Source organism: Coenobita brevimanus, chromosome 97, assembly GCF_032717465.1.
Source record: "Coenobita brevimanus isolate Jiangsu-jjx chromosome 97, ASM3271746v2, whole genome shotgun sequence".
NCBI lineage: Eukaryota > Metazoa > Arthropoda > Malacostraca > Decapoda > Coenobitidae > Coenobita > Coenobita brevimanus.
The window spans coordinates 14,139,237-14,165,131 of record NC_137050.1 but is presented as its reverse complement, the minus strand read 5'-3'; the positions used below and the strand labels follow the sequence as shown (position 1 = coordinate 14,165,131).

At 42.8% G+C, this 25,895-nt stretch overlaps 1 protein-coding gene across 1 annotated transcript in view; it reads left to right on the top strand.

Moving 5' to 3' along the window:
- The window catches only part of Ndg (Nidogen), a 527,328-nt gene that overhangs the window by 285,010 nt on the left and 216,423 nt on the right, over window positions 1-25,895 (top strand). Inside the window, exon 16 of the mRNA XM_080283492.1 lies at window positions 12,808-13,106. Coding sequence (XP_080139618.1) covers window positions 12,808-13,106 — 299 coding nt within the window. The remainder of the gene's footprint in view (window positions 1-12,807; window positions 13,107-25,895) is intronic.

Sequence of the window (25,895 nt, the reverse complement as noted above, 5' to 3'; positions counted from 1 at the left end):
GCCATGCTGTGTGTTTTCCAACCATAATTTTATGCCTCACGCCACATTCTCTCTATCTCTGGCCACATAGTATGCATTTGAAACATGAATCGGGGCCTCCCGCCACGTTATGTCCATTGTCAGCGTGTAGTCATGTGCTGTAAAAAATGGGCAGCGTCCTCCGACCACGTTATACTTATTTTTTTTTGCGTTGTGACATATTTTGGACACAAATGGCACCTTCCATGTTATGACCTATTTCGTGCTCTGTAATCACACGTCATGTGAGCCGTGACTGTATACAAAACAATGATAATGAAATTTAGTCAGATTTTGTGGCCTCCTTGTGTTTATGAGCTCCATAGTTTGATAAGGTATATGAACTTTATAATTTGATTAAATATAATGAGTTATTTAAGAGGAGCCTGTGGAGTCACATGGAGAGACAGGCTGACGAATGAGGATATAAAGGAGCGTTGTGGTGTTGATGTGGATGTGATAGGAAGCGTTAGGAGGAACACACTGAGGTGGTTTGGCCATGTGGAGAGGATGGAGGGTGAAAGACTGACGAAGAGAGTGTATGTGAGTGAGGTGGAGGGGGGAAGAGGGAGGGGGAGGCCGAGGATGAGATGGAGGGATGGGGTGGAGAGGTATATGAGAGAGGGGGGTGTGAGTTGGGAGCAGGGCAGTGAGATGGCGGGGGACAGGGCGACTTGGAGGCGATTTGTTTGTGGCCACCCCAAACGGGATTGAGGCGTCTGGCAATAGATAGATAGATAAAATTGAGGCAAATTAGGGCCATTCCAAATTAGCCTTCTTGGCACAATTCACTGGAGGGATGGAGTGGAGAGGTATATGAGAGAGGGGTGTGTGAATTGGGTGCAGGGCAGTGAAATGGCAGGGGACAGGGTGACGTGGAGGCAGTTTGTTTGTTGCCACCCTGAATGGGATTAAGGCATCTGGCAATAAATAGATATTTAGGCACAATTCACATTTTCAAATGTCAGTTGTGTGGTCATCATGTTCATGTTAATTAACTGCATATTCAGTCTTGGACATGACAGTGTGCTTAACCCATTGCATTTGGGTGACGTATACGTGGCAACCTGGGAACGTCCGGGTGGCACGTATATGTGATATAGCATTTCGTGGCATTGTTTGAATATTCCGCGGGTTATTTCCACCGCATGCGGCCACTGTCAACCCTCGTGCACGCATCCGAGTCACGTTCCAGTTACCTACTTACCTCCGTAATGGATAGACCTACGCAAAAAGTTTTCCCTGTGTCCGGATCCTCGGTTGAGTGCCCAGAGCCTCCGACTTCAACACCAATGAAGTCCAAAGGCCAGAAAAGAAAAGGCCATGGTGATAGTGCGATAGGGAGAGAACTCGAGGTGACATTATTGCCAGTTGTGAGTGGAGAAAGTGACTCCTCCTCTGAGGAAAGCAACTGCCATGATGAGTATCGATATTTATGAGTCACAGGAGAGGGGTGGATCATATGAGTCCTCCACTGTGCACCCATCGTTTCCCCCTGTACGTTCATCTGCTATTTCCGATGATGGGAATGGTTCAGAGAGTACTGACGATCCTGGAGTGAGGGATATTGGCACGGGTGAGGAGATGGAAGGGGAGGTACAGAGTGGAGGAGGGAGGGAGGAGGAAGCGTGGTCGGGCTAGCCTCACACCAACTTTGTTTATGCAAAGAATGGAAGTAGAAAGTTTGTTTCATGAGGAAATTTGTGCCTTATTTTTTATGGCAAATTTATGTATGTGTGTATTTGTTATGATGAAGAAGTACAAATCACAGGAAAAAAATTCCGTTATTGTGGAAAATATGGTGGAGTGGAGAAAAGGAGGAGGTAGAGGAGGGAAGGAGGAGAAAGTGTGGTAGGGCAAGCCTTGCATCTGTACTGTGTATATTTATGCGAATAATGGAAGCAGAAAGTTTGTTTCATGATGCAATCAGTGCATTATTTTTTATTGAAAGTTTCTTGTGTGTATATTTGTTATGATGAAAATGTACAAATCACAGGAAGAAAAAATATAGTGGATTCTTTATAGTACATGGATAACTATTTTGTTCACGATATTATTATTTAGGTTTTATATAGTAGTTGTAGTAGTAGTGGTGGTAGTAGTAGTAGTAGTAGTAGTAGTAGTAGTAGCAGTAGCAGTAGTAGTAGTGGTAGTTGTATTTGTAGTAGTTGTAGTAATACCCAGACTTCTAGTGGCACAGCGGTGTTAGAATCGAGCGACAGTACAAACCAAACATCTATCTCCACGTGCGTGGAGCGGGAGGGGGGGGGGTAAGATGCTGGTGGAGGGATGGTGGAGCAGTGGTGAGGCGAAAAGGCCCATGGGGTTGTAGAAGGTGGGCTGAGCCAGCTTGCTTCAAGATCGTTGCTATAGTTACCGGCCTCACAGCAGCACTCACGCCACACTTTTGAAAAACCTACACGGAAATGGTGTTTGTGGTGGACTGTGGTCTTCTGGAAATGGTATTATTGTTGAGGGCTAGTATGAGCCTTAGTTGTGCCACCGCACCTCAGCCATGCATATGGACATGAGCAAAAAAACAACAAAATTTGCCCCCTTTCCCAACTCACTCACTCTGACTACAGGTGCCTCACAGACAATCTGAGGCAGTCAGCCTGAAGTCGAAGGGTTGATGAGTATTATGACACATATTTTTTTATTATTGGTTAAGTATTAGCTGAGATATGAAGAGTTAATAAAAAGGTGATTTTCTCAGAAATGCCTAGCCGGGAGAAGGGTCGGCGGAAATAGGTGCCAGACGTGATGGGTTAACTCGCCCCATCTCAGCTGATTTTCCACCACTGAACCCCCTCAGTCCTGGCAGATTTTTTTTTTTTTTTTTTTTTTTTTTTTTTTTTTTTTTCAAACCTCTGCTTTTGGTGAGAAACGATGGCAGATCATAGAGAAAGTGCTTACTTGAGACTAGAAATGGTCAAAACAGGTGAGCCACCACGCTCCCCGTACTGTATTCTGTAAAGGCGCTTGGCTGCTGTCCCATTTTCTATGGTTGAGGTACATATTAGAAATCACTCAGAATTGGTAGATATTTTTTAATTTGAAACAATAACATGTAGTACAAGAATATACAGTAATCCCTTTACTTTCCGGACGTCCACTTTCCGGACATCCCCACTAACCGGACATACCCGGTAATTGTCCTGGGATCCAATATTCCCAAAAAAAAAAAAAAAAAAAAAAAAAAATTCCCGCCCATAATTTGAACTTGGCGCGCGCGGTGCGGGACAGCTTTGTTGTGGCGCGTCATTCCTTCGACGTCCGCTAGAGCGCCCCTGCATCCTCCCCACTTACCGCCTATCTCGTCGTGAGTGAATGCTCGTTGTCATGGCTGCCCACGTGCTCGCTTTTGTGGTGGTGCCATACCTGCTGCAGGCACTCCTGCTGCTCTCGTGCCTCTCCTATGTGTATGTGATGGTGGCCCCGCCACCTGAGAAGAGGAAGAGAGTGGTATTGACTCTGGAGAAGAAACGGGAGATATTGGAGAAAGTAGATGCAGGATGGTCTTCTTCACGCATCCTCCGTGAGTTTAACCTGGCCCAATCTACTTTGTTTGATATTAAGAGATCCCGAGACAAACTCATGCAGTACACGGCTGACTTCTCGTCAAAAAGCAAATGCAACGTGGAGAGGAAGGTGATGTTTACTCCCAAGTTTGCTGAAGTCGACCGCTCCACGTTGATTTGGTATCGACAGCAACGTGCTGCTGGTGTGATGGTACGTGGTGCGGAGCTGAAGGCTGCTGCTGAGAAGTTCGCAAGGCTTCACGACGCCCTAGACTTCAAGGCATCTGAGGGTTGGCTCTTCGCGTTTAAGTTACGGCATGGCCTTACCAACCGTAAGTCTCATGGCGAGGCTTTGGACACTAACGAGGATGGAGTAGAGGAGTTTCGGCACAAGGTGAAGGGCTTGATCGACAGGGAGGGCCTCACTCTCGGTCAAGTCTACAACACTGACAAAACTGGTTTATTCTGTCGCTCTTTGCCTACGAACACTCTAGCTGAGGAGATGGAGAAGCGTGTACCTGGCCGCAGGCTGTCCAAGCAACGGCTGTCTGCTTTGTGTTGTGCCAGTGCTAACAGCATGCACCGGCTTAAGCCCGTTATTCTTGGCCGTGCAAAGCAGCCTCGGTGTCTTCGTGGGGTGATGGATGTCCTTCCTGTTGTCTGGTACCATTCCTTGAAGGCATGGTTCACAGCCCAGATCTTCAAAGACTGGTTCCACTGCCATTTCGTCAAGGTCATACATTACCAGACGGAGAAACTGGGAATCCCACGCAACCAGGTAAAGGCCTTCCTTCTCCTCGACAATGCACCTGCCCACCTGTGCGACAAGGACTTGGTGGCTGAGAATGGCTGGATTAGGTGCATGTTTCTGCCACCTAATACGACTGCTCTCATCCAACCAATGGACCAAGGAGTGATCGTGGCAACGAAGAGGCTGTACTGAAGGAAGTTCCTGGACGAGGTGATGGTTGTTCTCGAGGATGAGGACAAGCGCAGGGAGGGACAGGACACGCGAGGCCAGCGGACTTTGGAAAACCTTTGCCGCTACAAGTTCAAGTCTGCTATTTACAACTGGGCCAGTGCATGGAAGGAAATCCCTGTCAATCTATCTATCTATCTATATACCTAGGCTGCTTCCCCCAAGGAAAGGGAGGTAGCCGAGACAGGACGACTCACTCTCCATTTACTCATCCATTCAAACACATTCATTCGCATCTTAGCCCCAAAGGGGAGAACGGACAGATCCTCACCGCACCACACCGCACAAGGGTCAACTGGGCAATGCAATCAGTGACATCCGCAGCAGGGCCCGACAGCAGAACTGGTTTACCCCTGCCACACCATAACAGACCCATCCCCTTACCCGCACCTGACCTGACTAGCTGATCAGACCAAATGCGGGAGAATATCCCCTCAGGGCTGCGTCATCACTTATTAATTCACAATTTCTCTCCATTTATTTCTGTCACGCACAGCCACTCTTCCTTGCTCAACAGACATCCCTCTCGCATCCAGCGCTCTCTTCACACTGTCCATCCATCCTATTCGTGGTCTTCCTCTCAGCCTTACACCTCTCACATCAGATCTAGTTATCTTTTTCACCAATCGCTCATTATCCATTCTCTCCATATGCCCTGTCAAGACTCTAGAAAATGGTTGGTCTCGTCTGCTTCTCGGAACGGATGCGGAGTACGATTTCCTAGGTTTCGACGTGGATGATTTCCATGCACATCTATGTGCGCACTGTGACGATGTTGATGTGGACGAAGTGCGAGAGTGGTTGGATGACGACGAGGGCGATCCTGGGTATCAGACCCTGTCTGATATCGAGATTGCATCTTCAGTTGCAGGTGTCAGTACCCAGGTTGAAGATTCCGACGAGGACGGCGATGATGATGCGGACTCCTCTCAGCATGACACAACTCCAGCCATCCCCAAGCTTAGCGCACTCCGGGAACACTTAGAGTTCGTTCTGGACTACTTGGAACACCCGGACTGCGACAGGGAGATGGGGCCCTTGGGACTTGTGGAGGAAGTGTGTGCTTTCAGGCAGCGCATCATAAATCGTCAGAATCGTCGTTCCTTGCGTCAATCAACTGTTGACAGTTTTTTCAGGCCTGTGACCCCCGCTGTGCCCAGCCCTGGCTCCACTCCGTTGCCTCCCCAAGACAGGCCCTCATGCTCCGAGCCACAGCCCAGCACATCAGCCACGGTGGAGTCACCGCTCGGTGTGAGTTTGCGTCTATTTTCTGAGTCATCTGCAGTGGGTACGCCATCACCACGACCCAGCGACGCACCCCTAGGTCACCTGCCAGCGATACTCTCAGACTCTGACAGTGATTAAATGGCAAGAACTTCTCCATTAGACCATACGGGAATTTAGTGTTGTGCAGTGAAAGAAAAACAGTGCATACAATATTGTAAAGAAAGTAGAAATTTGAGTGAAAAGATTAAATTTTTGGACTAAATTTACCGTAAATAAACTTGTGATTTGTTTTGAAATTGGTTTTATGAGTGGAAAGACTTAAAGTGCAGAGTGCAACACTTATTAAGTTACAATGGAGCATAAGTAAGACAAAGAGTGCGCAGTGTGAAGAGAATGGACTGAGTGCGAATGACTATGTTCAGTGCGAGACTTCATGAACAGTGTACTGCAAGTGCTTCAGGAAATCCTTCTTACTGTCAGAGTCTGAGAGGAGGCAGTTATTCATTGAGATGGCCATGGACTTGCTGTAAGTAGGCAGAATGTTTCATATGGGGGGAGGCGGTGGCTCAATCGGTAGAGAGTTGGCCTGCAGTCCTGACGGACCTGGGTTCAAATCCCGCTGAGGCAGGGAACAGTTTAAGGATTTGAATTTCAGAAAAATCAGACTTTACTGATCTACCAGAAGGCCCTCCGACATGTCATAAAAATACCCCCGCTAATACCAATACACCAGTCCTGTATGAGACAGCCCTTGCATGTATTCAGTATGGACGGTGGGTGTTAGCGCCGAAGTGGTGACACATAGAGGTGTGCGGTACGTAGGAGGACTACTGGGCCTTGAAAGCAGGCTGTGAAGCCTATGCCCAGAGTCTTTCACATAAAAAAAAAAAAAAAAAAAAAAAAATACTGTACTGTACTGTATTTTCCATACTATACTTACCTCAAACATCTCATTTCACTCTTTTATGTCCGTTATTGGTGTGAATATGTTGTGTCTTATGTGCTATGCATGTGCAGTAGGGAGGTGTTTTTCTGAGTTAGGCTAGGTTAGGGTCCATAACTACCAGTCCAGGAGCCAGGGACTTGTAAGTACCCAGAATGTTTAATATTGTATGAACCTACCTCAAAAACCTCATTTTGTGCTTCTTTTGCATTTATTTCAGTCTTTTATGTCCCTTACTGGTGTGATTTGGGACTTAAATAGGTGCTATGCATGTCCTGAGGGAGTTGTATAGGTGTTTTTCTGAGTTAGGGTTCATAAGTACAAGTCCAGGAGGCTGGTGCCCACTATCCGGACAGGACCACTTTCTGGACATGCCTATAGCTCTATTACGTCAGATAGTGGAGGGATTACTGTATTGGTTTTCACATAGGCGAAATAAGCATTGTTCCATTGACTGAGTATAGCGAAATCACCCAAATCGGTCACATATGGTTCGCTATGACTGTTGTTTCAACATACATTTCATTTTCTTTACTTACATAATACTTTTCCACTAACATTATACCAGTTTCCACTTTATAGAACTGTTATCACATATTTGCAGGCCTTACGATTATATTTAGCGTAATATTATCGCATTTGTACAACGAAAGACAAAACTATCTTCCCAGTTCAAAGCTGGGAACACTACTAATGAAAAGTAGCGGCGCTCCCATTCCCGTTACTAGCTTGAAAAAGTAGTGGCGTTACTGGTTTCGCTACTTGATACGAAATGTAGCGGTGCTCCCGCTCCCGCTCCCGCTACTTTGGATAAAAATGTACACGAAGGAAAGGTTAACAAAAATCTGTGATGTAGCAATACACTATATAGTGTTTTCATAATATTAGTCAGTCTGAGTGGTTATGTTGTGTACCAGTAATGTCAGTATATACTTATATTGAAAAAAAAAAATATATATATATATATATATATACAGTAATCACTCCTATATCCGACGTTATAGAGCCATAGGCAGGTCCGGATAGTGGTCCTGTCCGGATATTGGGCCCCAGCTTATGGATTTGTACTTATGGAACCTAACTCAGAGAACCACCTATACAACTTCCTCTGGGCATGCATAGCACCTATTTAAGACCCAAATCACACCAATAAGGCACATAAATGACTGAAATAAATGCAAAAGAAGCATAAAATGAGGGTTTAGAAGTAGGTTCATACTATATTAAACATTCTGGTGACTTGCTCCTGGACTGGTAGTTATGGACCCTAACCTAGCCTAATGCAGAAAAACACCTTCCTACTGCACATGCATAGCTCCTAACACCCTATTCACACCAATAAAGGACATCAAAGAGTGAAATGAGGTAAGTATAGTATGGAAAAAAGTACAGTATGAAACATTCTGCCTACTTACAGCAAGTCCATGGCCACCTCGATGAATAACCGCCTCCTCTCGGAGTCTGACAGTAAGAATGATTTCCTGAAGCACTTCCAGTACACTGTTCATGAAGTCTTGCACTGAACTTAGTCAATCACACACAGAAGTCCGTTCTCTTCACAGTGCGCACTCTTGTCTAACTAATGCTCCATTGTAACTTACTAAGTGTTGCGCTGTGCACTTTAACTTTTCCCATTCTTCTAATAATTTTCTAAAGCAAAAACAAACAAGTCTATTTACGTTAAATTTTGTTCCAAATTAGTCTTTTCTCTCACAACTGTAAATCCTTAACACAACACACTGTTTTTTTCACTGCACAACACTGTAAATTCCCGTGTGGTCTAGTGGAGAAGTTCTTGCTGTTTATTCACTGTCAGAGTCCAAGAGTATAACTGGCAGGTGACCTAGGGGTGCGTCGCTGGGTCGTGGTGATGGCGTACCCACTGCAGACGACTCTGAAGACAGCCGCAAACTCACGTCGAGCGGTGACTCCACCGTGGCTGATGTGCTGGGCTGTGGCTCGGAGCATGAGGGCCTGTCTTGGGGAGGCAACGGAGTGGAGCCAGGGCTGGGCACAGCAGGGGTCACGAGCCTGAAAAAACTGTCAATGGTTGATTGATGCAAGGAACGACGATTCTGACGATTGATGATGCGCTGCCTGAAAGCACGCACTTCCTCCACAAGTCCCAAGGGCCCCATCTCCCTGTCGCAGTCTGGGTGTTCCAGGTAGTCTAGGACGAACTCTAGATGTTCCCGGAGTGCACTCAGCTTGGGGATGGCTGGAGTAGTGTCCTGCTGAGAGGAGTCCGCATCATCGTCGCCTTCCTCGTCGGAATCTTCAAGCTCGGTACTGACACCTGCAACTGAAGACGTGACCTCGATATCAGACAATGTCAGATACCCAGGATCGCCCGTCATCATCCAACCACTCACGAACATCATCCACATCAACATCGTCGCCGTGCGTACGTAGCCATGCACGGAAGTCATCCACGTCAAACCCTAGAAAATCGTACTCCACATCCGTTTCGAGAAGCGACGAGACCAACCATTTTCCACAGTCTTCACAGGGACTTCCTTCCATGCACTAGCCCAGTTGTACAGCGCAGACTTGATGTTGTAGAGGTGAAGGTTTTCCAAAGTCCGCTGGCCTCGTGTGTCCCGTCCCTCCCTGCGCTCATCCTTGTTCTCGAGAATAACCATCACCTCGTCCAGGAACTTCCTTCGGTATAGGCGCTTTGTTGCCACGATCACTCCTTGGTCCATTGGTTGGATGAGAGCAGTCATATTAGGTGGCAGAAACATGCACCTAATCCTGCCATTCTCAGCCACCAAGTCCTTGTCGCACGAGTGGGCAGGTGCATTGTCGAGGAGAAGGAGGGCCTTTACCTGGTCCCGCGGGATTCCCAGTGTCTTTGTCTGGTAATTGATGACCTCCTTGACAAAGTGGCGGTGGAACTAGTCTTTGAAGATCACGGCTGTAAACCATGCCTTCAAAGAATGGTACCAGACGACAGGAAGGACATCCATCACCCCACGAAGACACCAAGGCTGCTTTGCACGGCCAACAACAACGGGCTTAAGCCAGTGCATGCCGTTAGCATTGGCACAACACAAAGCAGATATCCGTTCCTTGGAGAGCTTGCGGCCAGGTACACGCTTCTCCGTCTCCTCGGCTAGAGTGTTCGTTGGCAGTGAGTGATAGAATAGACCAGTTTCATCTGCGTTGTAGACTTGACTGAGAGTGAGGCCCTCCCTGTTGATCAAGCCCTTCACCTTGTGCCGAAACTCGTCAACTCCATCTTCGTTAGCGTCCAAAGCTTCGCCATGAGCTTTACGGTTGGTAAGGCCATGCCGTAACTTGAACGCAAAGAGCCAACCCTCGGATGCCTTGAAGTCTAGGGCATCGTGAAGCCTGGCGAACTTCTCAGCAGCAGCCTTCAGCTCCGTTCCACGTACCATCACACCAGCAGCACGTTGCTGTCGATACCAAATCAATGTGGAGTGGTCGATTTCAACAAACTTGGGAGTAAACATCACCTTCCTCTCCACGTTGCGTTTGCTTCTCGACGAGAAGTCAGCTGTGTACTGCACGAGTTTGTCTCGGGATCTCTTAATATCGAACAAAGTAGATCGGGCCATGTTGAACTCGCGGAGGATGCGGGAAGAAGACCACCCCGCATCTACTTTCTCCAGTATCTCCCGTTTCTTCTCCAGAGCCAACACCACTCTCTTCCTTTTCTCAGGTGGCGGGGCCATCATCACACACACTAAGAGGAGGCCCGAGAGCAGCAGGAGTGCCTGCAGCAGGTAAGGCACCACCACAAAAGCGATCACGTGGGCAGCCATAATGATGAGCGTGCACTCGCGGTGAGAGACAGGCGGAAAGTGGGGAGGATGCAGCGGCGCTCTATCAGATGTCGGAGGAATGACGCGCCACAACAATGCTCTCCCGCGCCGCATGCGGCAAGTTCAAATTACAGACGGGAAAAATTCTTTTTTTTTTTTTTTTTTTTTTTTGATCCCGGGACGATTATGTCCGGTTAGTGGGGATGTTCGGATATTGGACGTCCGGATATTAGAGTGATTACTGTATATCATAAAATATCGGTGGCACTTTAATGAAGCTTAGAGCAGAAGGTACAGGAAAAAGGTATTTGTTGTATAATGTAACAAATGTTCTTTTACGTTGTTACCTAGTATACCTACTGAAAGTTACATATGTAAATAAAAGGCAAAAAAATGTGGCCTACCATTGATACATATTATATAGATTTATTATATTTTCAATGATACCTATTTAAGATATGTACGAAAACGAAAGTAAAAATAAAGGCTATTTATACAGTAGCAATGTTTTTTTTCCATTACATTAAACTGAAAGTTACATACTATTATGAAATAATAAAGTAGTGAGTAAGAATTACCCTGAAAGAAAGAGTGGGGGAGAGAGCGGGAGTTAGAGACGGGGATAGTTAGAGGTGTGTGTGTGTATGTGTGTGCTGCTCGCCAAGCTGCCAGTTACGTAATTTAAAAGATCTATCATTAACTAGAAAAGTCCTGTCTTATTATTGCACATCACTAATGAATAATAATTAACAAATTACTGATGTAATGTAGAACAAACACCATTGACAGAATTGACGAGAGTATTATTTTTCGTAATTAATAAATACAACCAAACCGTCGGCTTATCTACATGTACTCACCGACTCTGGACCTGTAATCGTCGCATGAGTAGCGAGGAGCGCAGTAATGCATGAGTACGGCCAAAAAGTAGCGGCGCTCTCAGTTCCGCTACTGGCTAAAAAAAGTAATGGCGTTACCATCATCGCTATTAAAATAGTAGCGGCGCTATTCCCAGCTTTGTCCCAGTTCCGTTCAAAGATAATTTACACCTGGCAAAATACAATGAGAACCCAATCTCTACTACTGCGTGTTGCAAGTGGTTTGATTTTTCCACTATTTGTTCATCAAACTTTGGGAAGATATTTGTGTCTTTGTACGTAGTGATTGAACTCGCAATGACTGTTGTTTCAACTTACGCTCTATTTTTCAACTTATATAATACTTTTCCACTAACATTACACCCGTTTCCACTTTATATAATTGTTATCACATATTTACGGGCTTTACTGTTATATTGAGCATCATATTATCGCATATGTACGTAGTGAGTGAACTTGCTATGACTTGTTTCAACTTACACTCTATTTTTCAACTTATATAATACTTTTCCACTAACATTACACCCATTTCCACTTTATATAATTGTTATCACATACTTACTGGCCGTACTATTATATTGAGTGTCATATTATCACATTTGTACAGACCTTACTTTTACAGTGAGCATCATATTATCGGAAGCACACACAGTATCAGTAATGTAACAAGGTGTGATATTCCTTGTCAGGGTGGGGAGGAGAGGGTGGTGGGGGAGGTTGGGGAGGTGGAGAGCGGCGTCCTTCTCCACTTGCGCTCCTCTTTCCTCTCCCGTTTCCTTTCCCCTTTCCCTTCCCTTTCCTTCCTTTCCCCACAGCACGGGGCTGTGGGGAGGAAGTGCGGGAATACTGCGGGATGAAGGACGTGCTAGGGAGCGGCTCCTTCTCGCCTGCCTGCAGCCCACCACATACACACTCTAACTTTCCCTTTCACCGCTCACTGTCGCCACACCACTTTCCCTTTCACCCTTCACTCCCACCACAACACTCATGCCTTCCCCAGACAACATAGAAGGACCATACCTTATTTTCCTACTTGCTGCACCTTGCCTGTGTATACATACCAAAAATCACACCAAAATATGAAAAATGTGCAAAAGACGGACCTCGCAACTGCAAAACGTATGGATACGTCGTCAGGTGTCACCATGACAAAACATGGGAACACATCCATACATTGTCGGGACGCCTCGGGTTAAAGTCTTTTTTTTTTTGAGCAGTGCCTCAACCTGTTCTGGTAACTGGGAAAATTAAGATTGCCCATTGTTTGGTTGGTAAAACAACCTTTTTGCCATGTCAGTATCTAAGACGTTTTAGACATATCACAATAAACCATGTGAATTCCCAGTCTACATGATCTCCGCACCCCTTGTAAACTGGGGAAATTAGATTAGGTTGGTGATGGATGGAAATTCAAAACAACGGTCATGGTAATCTGATTTTATGTTTGTTTCAGAAAGTTGTTTGACAGCACAGAACTGTTCCCCCTATGGTGTTTGCACCAGGACTGGTGACGACTATCAGTGCACATGTATGCCAGGCTTTGTTGGTGATGGGTACACATGTGAGATTGATGGCTCTGCCGTGCAGTACAACTATACCCAGCCATACCAGCCACCTCAACAGCCAGAACAGCCATATCAACCCCCTGAACAGCCAAACCAGCCATATCAACCTCATGAACAGCCATACCACCCATATCAGCCCTCTCAGCAGCCATCCCAGCCACCTGAACAGCCTCAGTTGCCACAGGGGGTATGGTACAGTTTTTTTCTTATTCTTATACCCCCTCCTCCTCCTCCTCCTCCTCTATCTTTTTCTCTGTCATCTTCTTCTTCTTCTTTTTCTTCTTCTGTCATTGTCTTCTTCTTCTTCTTCTCCTCTGTCTTCTTCTTCTTCTTCTCCTCTGTCTTCTTCTTCTTCTTCTCCTCTGTCTTCTTCTTCTTCTCTGTCTTCTTCTTCTTCTCTGTCTTCTTCTTCTTCTCTGTCTTCTTCTTCTTCTCTGTCTTTATCTTCTTCTTCTCTTTTGTCTGTCACCTTCTCCTCCTCCTCCTCCTCCTCCTCCTCTGTCTTCTTCTTCTTTTGTCTTCGTTTTCATCTGTCCTCTTCTTCTTCTCTGTCTTCTTTTCTTCCTCTTCATTTTCCTCTTTTCTTCCTCTTCATCTTCCTCTTTTACTTCCTCTTCTTCTTCTTCTTTTTTGTCCTTGTCTTCCTCTTATTATTATTATTCTTTCTTCTTTTTCTTCTTATTATCATCGTCATCGTCATCAACATCATCATCTTTTTCTTCTTCTTCTTTGCAGGGAGCCATTGTTGCCTGGAGAGAGGAATGCAGTTGTAAATAATAGGGATTATGCTGATGAGCCATTTACTGTTCTGCACTAGAGTATTGTATTTACCTATTTGTAGTATACAGGAATTGAGCAATGCTCGTGTTGTCCTGTCTCCATATCCACATTTATCAAGTCTACCTTTACACACATGAATGTTTTTCTCATGCACCTCCTCTTTGTCTAAGTCATTCCAAATATTTAAGCATTTACCTAATATACCTAATTGTGATATACACGGAATGTACTATGCTCGTGGGTTTCCGTCACTGTTTCTCAATAAGTTGAATTTAACTTTAAACTCGTTTAAGTTTTCAGACTGGACGATCTCTTTGTCCAGGCTATTCCATAAGTTTATACTTCTGTAAGGAAAGCTATATTTCTTGATATCCTTCAAGCAGCTTGACTTTTTCAATTTCATTCCATGTCCTCTTGTTGCTCTCTTATCCCATACAAACAGATCTTCTTTGTCAATTTTATCTACTCCCACCATGATCCTGAACACCGCGATCATGTCTCCCCTCTTTCGCCTTTCCTCTAACGAAGGCAAGTCCAGTTTTTCCAGCCTCTCTCTGCATGACAGGTCTGTCAGACTGGGGACCATCTTGGTTGCTGTTCTTTGTATTCTCTCAATCTTGTTTATATCTTTCTTTTTGTGTGGGGACCACACTACCGCTGCATATTCTAACCTGGGGTGGATCATGGCCACTATCAATTTTTTCATCATTTCCTCATCCATATAATGAAATGCTACTCTTATGTTAGTCAAGAGTTTATAAGTCTCTCCAACTATCTTGTTAATGTGCTTTTCTGGTGACAAACTATCTTGGACCAGCACTCCCAAATCTTTCTCTTCTCTCCTTTTTGTGATTAATTCATTACCCAAAAAATAATTCAGTGATGGTCTCCTGGTACTTTTACCCATTTCCAATATTTTACATTTCTTTACATTAAATTTCATTTCCCACGTCCGGCTCCAATTGTGTATCGTATCCAAATCCTCCTGCAGTATTTTACAATCCTCCTTAACCTCTATCTTCCTCAAGATCTTTACATCATCAGCAAACAGACTTGCATAACTGTTCACTCCATCTACCATATCATTTATGTAAAGCAGGAACATTACTGGCGCCAACACTGAGCCTTGAGGGACTCCACTTGTTACTTCCCTCCATCCAGACATCTTTTCCTTTATTACTGTCCTCATTTGTCTGTCTTTCAAAAAGTCTCTCATCCATTCCAGAAGTTTCCCCTTTAGTCCTCCTATATATTCTAGTTTCCACATTAGTCTCTTATGAGGTACCTTGTCAAAGGCCTTCTCTAAGTCTAAGTACACACAATCCACCCAACCGTCTCTCTCCTGTACCACATCAGTCGCTCTTGAGTAAAAGCTCAACAAGTTAGAAACACATGACCTTCCACTTCTGAATCCAAACTGACATTCAGCCAAAATATTCATCTCTTCCAGATATTTTATCCATCTGTCTTTAAGGATTCTCTCACACAATTTTGCGACCATGCTGGTTAGAGACACTGGTCTATAATCCAGGGGTTCTTCCCTGTTTCCTCCCTTGTAAATTGGTACCACATTTGCCCTCTTCCATTCTTTTGGCACTTTCCCCTCTTCCAGTGAGCATACAATTAAGCTGTGAATTTTATCCGCCAGTTGTTCTCTGCATTCCTTCAGTACCCAATTAGAAATTCCATCAGGTCCTGGGGCTTTCCTTACATCTTGAGTTTCCAGTAATTTATACACTTCCTGTACCTCCACTTTTATATCTTTCATCACCGGAACATTTCTAATCACTCCCTCCCCTTCCACGAGCTCCTTTTCTTTATTGAAAACTGACTGGAAATATTTGTTCATTATTTCTGCTTGCATTGCCGCATCCTTAAAGACCTCTCCTTCTACTTTCAACTCAGTGATTCCTTCCTTTTGTTTCAGTTTGCCATTAACAAATCTATAAAACAGTTTGGGTTCATCCTTGCATTTGTCAATTATACCTTTTTCAAAATTCCTTTCTTCTTCTCTACGTATTCTTGTGTATTCATTTCTTGTTCTTTTATATTCTTCCTTTGTTCTGTCGTTACCTCTCTTTCTCCAATTGTTCCACGCCTTATCTCTCTCTTTTTTTGCTATCATACACCTTCTGTTAAACCACTCCTTTTTCCTGTTTTCTTTCCCTCTTACTCTTGGTACAAATTTTTCCACTCCCAAATTATAGAGGTCTAGAAAGATATCCCACTTCCTCTGTATCTCTCTTGTTTCTCTGAATTTTCTCCTATCCCCATTTTCAAAAAGTTTCTCAATCCTGTAAAATTTGCTTTCCCAAAGTTGAATCTTCCCTGTCTATGAAGCTCGTCTCTTGGCTCGATGTTTCCTATTAACATCTGGAACTCAATTACCACGTGATCACTTTTTCCCAAAGGACAGAGATATTCCAATGATTCTATTACATCGGGTTCTTTGGTGAACAGTAAATCTAACCTTGCTGGTGTGTCCTCACCTCGAAACCGTGTCTCTTCTTTGACCCATTGCGTCATCACATTATTCATTATTATATTTAATAACATAGTGCCCCATGAATCCTCGCCGCCTCCCTAGTACCATTCCTCCCAGTTCACCTCTTTACAATTAAAGTCACCCACCAAAATTATATTATTGCTTTTCTCAATTATTTTTTGCAAGTAGCTAGCCATATCTGACATCTCATGGTATTCGTCATCCTTCCATGCTCTCGTCTTTGGGGGAACGTACACTACCGCCATATCTCTCTTAACATTCTCTCCAGTTTCTAATTTCATATATATCACTTCAGCCCTGCCTTCTCCCATTTCCACAGTATCTACATTTATGTTGTTCTTCACTGCTATCATCACTCCTCCCTTTTTTTCTTTTCTGTCTTTTCTCCACAGTTTGTATTTACCATCTCCCAAATGAACATCAATATCTTCTCTTAATTTGGTCTCTACAAAGCACATGACATCAGGTTCATGTTCTCTCAAGAAATCATTAATTTCAATCCTTGTCGATATGAAACCATCCACATTAGTATATATCACCTTCAAATTATTTTTGACATCCAAAAATTTTATACGATATACATCTGTAAAGTGCAGAAATTTTAAAAGCTATTGAACTCCCAACAGCTTTGAAAAGCTAGTGGCTAAATATAAAGTACTAGTAACTGATGAAAATAATGGGTCTTTTTTTTTTTTTCTTTTTATAGATAGTGGAACATGAACAGTTTAGTGAATATATGCCAATTCTTCTAGAGAAGAGCATAAAATTGAATAGTGAGACTCAGTCAGATATCTCCTTGAGGTGAGTGACTGGACTAGTTAGCCTAAGTTCAGAATTGTACATTCCTGATAGGGGTACACAGGATTGGATGATGGATGAATGAAAGATTAAACCTGTGTTGCAAGATGCAAAGTACAGGTGTGTGAGAGTAGTACCAACTTACACTTTCCTGCTCTTGTTTTATGAAGTAAACTTTCAGACCAAACCATAAGTTTTAAGCAAGATGGGATTAATGGCAGAATTGTTGTAGTTGGTAGTGTACTACCTTAGTGCAGTAATAATATAAAGGAGAGGGAAATTTGTACACAAGAAAGAGAAGAGAGTGGTTGGAGGATGACCTCCATTAATGTCACCCAATTTCAGTCATATTTGTCATAGTAATATTGTTTGAAAACCAACACTGAGTTTGATTCTGGAATTTGTCAGTCATACCTAATTGATTTTGAGGCATAGAATGCCATTTCATATACTGTACAGGCATACCATGATATCTGGCAGTTTTGTGTACCAGTGGGAGTGTTTGGATAGCGAGTTGCTGGATATCGAAGCAATTTTCCCCATACAGTACTGAAGAAAAGCCAAAGATGCTTTCCAGTCCCAAACCCAAACTCTCATATAACTTACTCATTCGATAGAGGCTGACACAGAAACACCGTAGTTAATGTTATTATCCTCATAAACAGAAATCCCTCATGTATCCGGACATAATAAAGCCAAAGTCACGTTCGGGTAGTGGCAACATCCGGATAATGAACACAATTCCCCCACCACACCTAGACCCTACCTATACCCACCTCTAACGTACGGTATACCTAACTTATTTGTACAGTACCTATGCTTAATTTGGCAGTGTTTTCCTGCCATTCAGGCATATTTAGACATCAAAACACATAGGAATATCCAAAGTAATGCTAAACACAAGAAAACCATGCAGAAAAAACACTGAAAAACAAAAAAACACCCTACCTAAACACTACTGTATGTACAGTATCCCTCTTTATTTTGGAAGTGTTTTCAGGTCATTCTGCCATATTTTGACATCAAAACATACATAGCATTATCCAAAATTTGCAAACCCAAGAAAACCATTAAAAAAAAAAAAAAATACCTATACACCACTGTATTATACAGTACTCCTCCTAATTTTGGCACTGTTTTCAGGCCAATCTGCCACATTTAGACATCAAAACACACATAGGAATATCCAGAGTAATGCTAAACATCAAGAAAACCATGAAAAATGACACTGAAAACCAAAAAACACCCTACCTGTACATGACTGTATTTACAGTACCCCTCCTGATTTTGGCAGTGTTTTCAGGTCAATCTGCCATATTTAGACATCACAACACACAGAAATATCCAAAATAATGCTAAACACCAAGAAAACAGTGAAAAAAAACAGCGAAAACCAAAAAATACCCGATCTATACATGACTATGTACAGTACCCATCCTAATTTTGGCTTTGTTTTCAGGTCAGTCTACCATATTTAGACATCAAAACACATAGGAATAGCCAGAGTAATGCGAAACACCAAGAAAACCATGGAAAAAAAAAAATTAAACCAAAAAACACCCGACCTATACACGACTATTTACAGTCTATCTATCTATCTATTGCCAGACGCAATAATCCCGAAAGGGGTGGTCATTTGACTTTGAGTTATTTGTTTTACGGGGAGGGGCACTAACCCTCCACCAACCCACTTGTTGACACGTAGGGAGCATGTATGGTTTGGTTATATGGTTACCACCCAGCATTGTAAATGGTTTCATGGCTTACATGAAACCATTTAGCTTGTCACTGAGTGTAAAGCCACCTGTAAGGGAAATAAAAGCAATAAGAAGTGACAGTAACCCTCCTAATTTTGGCACTGTTTCCAGGTCAAGCTACTATTTTTAAACATCAAAACACAAATAGGATTCTCCATATTAATGCTAAACATCATGAAAACAATACATAAACAACAAATATCCACAAAAAAACTGACAGCAGTTTGAAAATCTGTTGTCTGTGACGAGTGATTGCTCCTGGGGCTCAAAATAAAAATTCCACGGCCAAATATGCCTTTGTAAATTGGTTATATTGGCATAAATCATGTACCCTCATCTTTGCTGGTGTTTATACTATAAGATAAGCTAATAAAAACACATAAAACTAACAAGATTACAAAATTCAGGCAAGAATAAAGTGTTCAAGAGTAAAACTTACCTTCATATAACTTCCCACCATCCTAGTCCAAAATTTTGCCAGCATATTCCGAGAGTTAAGCATGTTCTAGATGCAGAATTTCATGAGTTTTCTTGTGGGCTACTGCGGAATTTTGATACGACCAATAGTAGTTGAATAGTTATTAATTGCAAAAAACTTTGAAAACTCACAAGTCAGTGCTATCACCACAGAACAGTGTTAAGACTGAGGGAGTGAGGGGATAGCCAGGAGGGTATGGAGGAGGGACAGGAGGGGGGAAGAGGCAAGGCTGTGGGCAGGATTCTTTCCCTTCTGTCAACAGGTGGACAGGCGCTTTTGCCATACATTTATTCTTGGTTTGCAGTCTGTTAGACACCGAGTGACCATGCGGAAACACAACGCACTATCACCAGGGGGGGAGCCAGGAGGGTATGGAGGAGGGGCAGGAGGGGGGAAGAGGCGAGGCTGTGGGCAGGATTCTCCCCCTTCTGTCAACAGGCGGACAGGCACTTTTGCCGTACATTTACTTGTGGCTTGCGGTCTGTTAGACACCAAGTGGCCATGCAGAAACACAACACACCATCACCGGGGGACTTTCAACCATTGATTGAGACGTGGACGGCCGCTGTCGCCAAACATGTATTCGTGGCTTGTGGTCTGTGTTCGATGGAGGTGGCAGTTGGAAAAGTCTTTGCCCCCGTGGCTGCGCAACATTAAACATTCAATGGGGAATGCGCATGGACATTCTGACACTGCTTGCAGGTTACAGTCGTATTACTCTGGTGCTGGAGGTTCGTTGGGAGTGATAGGTCAAGCGTGCGATTTTGACCATTTGGTACAGGGGCAGACGGACATTTTAGCTCTGGTTGTGGGTTACAGACTACATCCCACTCATGGCTGGAGCCCTGTGGTCATGATACCGAATGTTTGGACATGTCGGCTGGTCGTCCGACGTTCTTGGGGGCTTTTGCATCCAGACAATAACAAGTAAATTCGGATAATGGTTTAATAGAGCCAAGGTCCAGCATCCGGATACTGAACACATCCTGATAATGAGCGTTCTGATAGTTGAGGGATCACTGTACTATTGATAAAATATGGGACATCAAACATCACCCATTCAAGAAGGTAATGCAGAAAGGTAAAGTGATGGGAGGTGCAGTGCTGAGATGTGTTCAGGGCAACAGACAGCGAGAGTGAACGAGTGTGGGCCAGGCACTATAGCAGGCAGCGTGTTAACGGGTGGGGGAGGAGACAGGGAGGGATACACGCCTGACTACTGACTCAGTGTCTGCTGGCCAGCCAGGCAACTTTGACCATTCGTTAGGGAGGTGGATGGCCATTTTTGCTTAGTTGGTGGGTTAGGTTCTGTTACCAGTACGCGGCTCCTGAGGCTGGCTGGGCGACATTGACCATTCGGTAGGGAGGCAGACAGCCATTTTTGCTCTGCTGATGAGTTAGGTTCTCTTATCAGTGTGTGGCATGAGAGGCTGGCCAGGTGACTTTAACTGCTCAGTGAGGAGACAGATGGCCATTTTTGTTCAGCTAGTGGGTTAGGTTCTGTTACTAGCATACGGCTAGAGAGGCCAGCCAGGTGGCTTTTGACCATTCGGTGTGGAGGCAGACAGCCATTTTTGCACAGCTGGTGGGTTAAGGTCTATTACCAATGCGTGGCTCGAGGGGCCAGCCAGGCAACTTTAACTGTTCAGCAAGGAGACAGATGGCCATTTTTGCACAGCTGGTGGGGTTGGGGGTTGGGATGGGGACAAATGAGGGGATGGAATGAGGACGACACTACCAAATCTGCATTTGGACACACGTTTCAAACAAGGGAGCGGTGGAGTGTTTGGACTAGCAAATTGACGGCCATTCGGATTGTGGGAATGTTTCCCAATTTCTTTTGTTTGGTGTAGCAAGTGTTCAGTTATTTGGGTGCTGGATTTCGGGGTATGTGCATATATATATGTATACAGTATATATATACAGGCATACCCCAGTTAAATGATGCAGTGGATTAATTAAAAACCCATCACTAAGCAGGAAATCGTATCTCGGGGTAGATTTAACATGTAAAGTACAGTAATCCCTCCACTATCCGACGTAATAGAGCCAAAGGCATGTCTGGAAAGTGGGTCCCTGCCTCCTGGACTTGTACTTATGGACCCTAACCTAGTCTGACTCAGAAAAACACCTACATAACTCCCTACTGAACATGCATAGCACCAATTTAAGACCCTATTCACACCAATAAGGGACATAAAAGAGTGAAATAAATGCAAAGGAACCAGAGAATGAGGTTTTAGAGGTGAGTATATACAATATTAAACATTCTGGGTACTTACAACAAGTCCCAGGCTCCTGGACTGGTACTTATGGACCCTAACCTAGCCTAACTCAGAAAAGCACTTCTCTACTGGACATGCATAGCACCTAAGACCCTATTCACACCAATAAGGGACATAAAAGAGTGAAATGAGGTTTTAGAGGTAAGTATGGAAAATACAGTACGATATGAAACATTCTGGGTACTTACAACAAGTCCTTGGCCATCTCGATGAATAATTCGCTTCCTCTCAGACGCTGACAGTAAAAAGGAGCACTTGAAGCACCTGCAGTACATGAAGTCTTGCACCGAACTTAGTAATTTACACTCAGAATTCCATATTCTTAACACTGCGCACTCTAGTCTTACTTGTGCTCCAGTGTACCTTAATGAAATCAGTGTTGCACTCTGCACTTAAGTCTTTGCACTCAGAAATCCATTTTCTTAACACTGCGCACTCTAGGCATATTTGCCCTCCATTGTACACCTCTGAAGAGAGGCGCAAACTAGCTTCCAGTGGTGACTCCACCGTGCTTGATGTGCTGGGCTGTGGCACGGAGGATGAAGGCCTGTCTTTGGGAGGCAATGGTGTGGAACCAGAGCTGGGCACAGTGGGGGTCACAGGTCTGAAAGAGCTGTCATTGGTTGATTGACTCAAGGAACTACAATTTGGCAATTAATGATGCGCTGCCTGAAAGCGCGCACTTCCTCCATAAGTTCCAAGGGCCCCATCTTCCTGTCGTAGTCCGGGTGTTCCAGGTAGTTGAGAACGAACTCTATGTGTTCCCGGACCGCGATATACGATCTAATACTGACGGTACATCAATTCCTCTTTTTCTGGTGCTTTCTTTTACATGTTGCATTATGAAAAACTCCTGCACAGGGTCCAGGAGCTTTTGGTCCCAACAGCTTTCCTGGCTTTTTATATCTAAAGTATTCCAATTTAATTTTGTATTGAAATCTCCGGATAGTATAATTCTTTCAGATTTCTTCTCCATTCTTTGTAGTAATGCTCTTAAACTTTGAATTTTACTCTCCGCCAGGTTTTCATATTCTCCTTTGTGTGTGTGTGTGTGTGTGTGTGTGTGTGTTCTTACCTAATTGTATCTTTACAGGAATGAGTCAAGCTCGTACTGTCCCGTGTCTTAAATCTTATTTATCGTACATATCCTTATATTTGTGAATTGTTTTGGCACACATTATTTCATTCGGTAGTGCATTCCATTGATCAATTGCTCTGTTTTGGGAACTGAATTTCCTTACGTCTTTATCACCTCTCTTCGTATGCAGTTTTTTGCAGTGTCCTCTTGCTGATGCTTCTCCATATGTTAAGTAATCATTTATGTCTATTTTCTCTTTTCCTGATATGCATTTATATAGCATTATCATGTCACCTCTTTTCCTTCTCTCCTGTAGTGTTGGTAGATTCAGTTTATTTAGTCTTTCTTCGTAGCTTAGGTCTCTTAAGCTTGGTATCCATCTTGTAGTGGCCCTTTGAACTTTTTCAATCTTGTCTATGTGCTTTTTGAGATGAGGACTCCAGACTACTGATGCATATTCCAGGGTTGGTCTTCATTTATGTATGTGAATGCTATTCTCATGTTTGCAAGCAGTGTATACATGTTCCGTACCTTCTTGCTGATGTGGTCAGCTGGAGATAGTCTGTTATTGATAATCACACCTAGGTCTTTCTCTCTTTCTGATGTGTATAGGGTTTTATTTCCTAACTTATAATCCCTATCAGGTCTTTTTCCACTTTTACCAAACTTGATTACATGACACTTGTCCACATTGAATTTCATTTGCCATGTACTACTCCATTCATGAAGTTTATTTAATTCTTCTTGTAGCTCCCTACAAGAGTCTGTGTTAGTAATTCTCCTATGTATTTTTGCATCATCTGCAAACATATTCAGATAGCTCTCATTTCCAGTGTTACTGTTTATATCATTTATATACACTAAAAACATGATTGGTGCCAGCACTGAACCCTGTGGTACTCCACTAGTCACTTCTTTCCATGATGAGTAGTTTCCTCTTAGTACTGTCCTCATTTCTCTTTTTATGAGAAAGTCTTGCATCCAACAAAACAGTTTGCCTCGAATTCCTCCTTGATGGTACAGTTTCCATAAAAGTCTTTGGTGTGGTACTGTGTCAAAAGCTTTCTTGAAATCTAAATAGATACTGTCCACCCATCCTTCTCTGTCCTGTATTGTGTTTGTTACTCTGTCATAGTAGCTCAACAGATTAGTAGCACATGATTTTCCTTTTCTGAAACCAAACTGTCTTTCTGTTATCATACTGTGTTCTTCTAGATGATTTACCCAAGCTTTTCTTATAAGTTTTTCTAATACCTTGCTTACAACACTGGTCAGTGATACTGGTCGGTAGTTGAGTGGATTTTGTCTATTTCCTTTCTTGAATAAGGGGACAATATTTGCTTTTTTCCAAATATCAGGTAGTTTACCTTGACTCAAGGATTTCTTGAAAATTAAAAATAATGATTTACTTAACTCCTTTGCACATTCTCGTAATACCCAACATGAAATTTCATCAGGACCACTTGCTTTTCCTCTGTCTAATCTACTTAACTCCTCCTGTATTACTTTTTTTGCTATTTGTATATCTGGTAGTATGTGTGGACATGCGTGTTCCACATAGTCCCTCTCAGAATTTTTTTCTTCTGTAAAAACTAATTGGAAATTCTTATTTAGTGCTTCACAAACATCTTTCTCTTGTGTATAAGTGATTCCCTCATCCGTAATGGATTGTATTATATCTTTTACTTTAGTTTTGCTTCTGATATAGCTGTAAAACAGCTTTGGTTGATCACTACTTTTATTTATTATATCCTCCTCAGACTGTTTTGGGGCTTCCCTCCTTATTCTTGTATAGTCGTTTCTTGCCTGTTTGTAATTATTATACACCCTTTCACTATTGTGTCTTCTGTATCTATTCCACAACAAATCTCTTTTTTCTTTTGATTTTTTACATTCTGTATTGAACCATTTCTGTATTTTCTTATCTGCTTCTTTGTGCTGTGGGATGTACTTCTGGACTCCTATTTCATAAAATTCACAGAATTTTTTATATACAGCATTTAAATCTTGTCCTCTAAGCTCATTTTCCCAATCAACTTCTAAGAAATACTTCTTTAGGTCTTGATAATTTCCCTTTTTATAGTTTAGGCTCTTTTTGTAACTATCATTGCTGTTTACTATGTCATATGCTATCCTGAAGTTATAATTTAGTACTGCTTGATCGCTTTTGCCGAGTGGAGGGTGATATATTAAACTGTCAATATCATTTTCTTGCCTAGTAAATATTAGATCTAGCACTGAAGATACATCAAGTCCTCTTTTTCTGGTGGTTTCCCTCACATGTTGCGTTAAGAAAAACTCTTGTACGAGATCCAGGAGCTTTTGGTCCCAACAGCTTTCTTGGCTATTTATATCTAGAGTATTCCAATTTATATATGTATTGAAGTCCCCAGTTAGTATAATTCTTTCTGATTTCTCTTCCATTTTATATAGCAATGATCTTACACTCTGAATTGTACTCTCTGCCAGGCCTTCATATTCGTCTCTTTCCCATGTGTTTGATCTGGGTGGCATGTACAAATTGGCTACAATTACTTTACCTTCAGATGTGTCAATCTGTACTGCAATCAGTTCTACTTGTGATGGTATATCTAGTTTTATTTCCTTGACTTGTAGATTTTTCTTAGTTAATATTATAATTCCTCCTCCTTTTTTTAAATATCTTTCTCTTCTCCATATATTGTATTCCTGTAAGTTTAGTATGTCATTTGATATCCTTGTTATTAATTTTGTTTCAGTTAGGCATATTATTTGTGGTTCATTTTCTCTGACATAATCATTCATCTCTAGTAATTTAGATACCATTCCATCCACATTTGAGTACATCAGCTTTATCATCTTGTTTATATACTTGTCATGACATGGTTCTACTACCTTCCTCCTTTTTATTCCATCCTGTTTGTGCACCACTTTCGTACCTGTAATCCTATTACTTTGTAAAAAAGTTTCTTCTTCTCCTCTTCTGATATTCCTTCATTTTTTGTTTTTGCTTCCTCCCTTTTCTCTTTCAGTAATTCCAGTTCCTCTTGTGTTAGGCATCTTTTTATCCATACATTTTTGAACTCCTCTTTTTCCTTAAGATTCTTTGCATTTTTTAGTATCTCTTCCACAGTGTTTACACTCTGGAAAGTCACCTTTAGAGGTCTTGTCTTGCTTTTCTCGTATTTCCCTAACCTTTTGTGTTCTTCTATGTCTTTACTACAGATTTCCTCTGATACTTCTTTCAGTAAGCTCATTACATTTGCCATCCCCATTTTGTCTCTTGTGATCTTGTTTTTAACTTCTTCCTCTTCT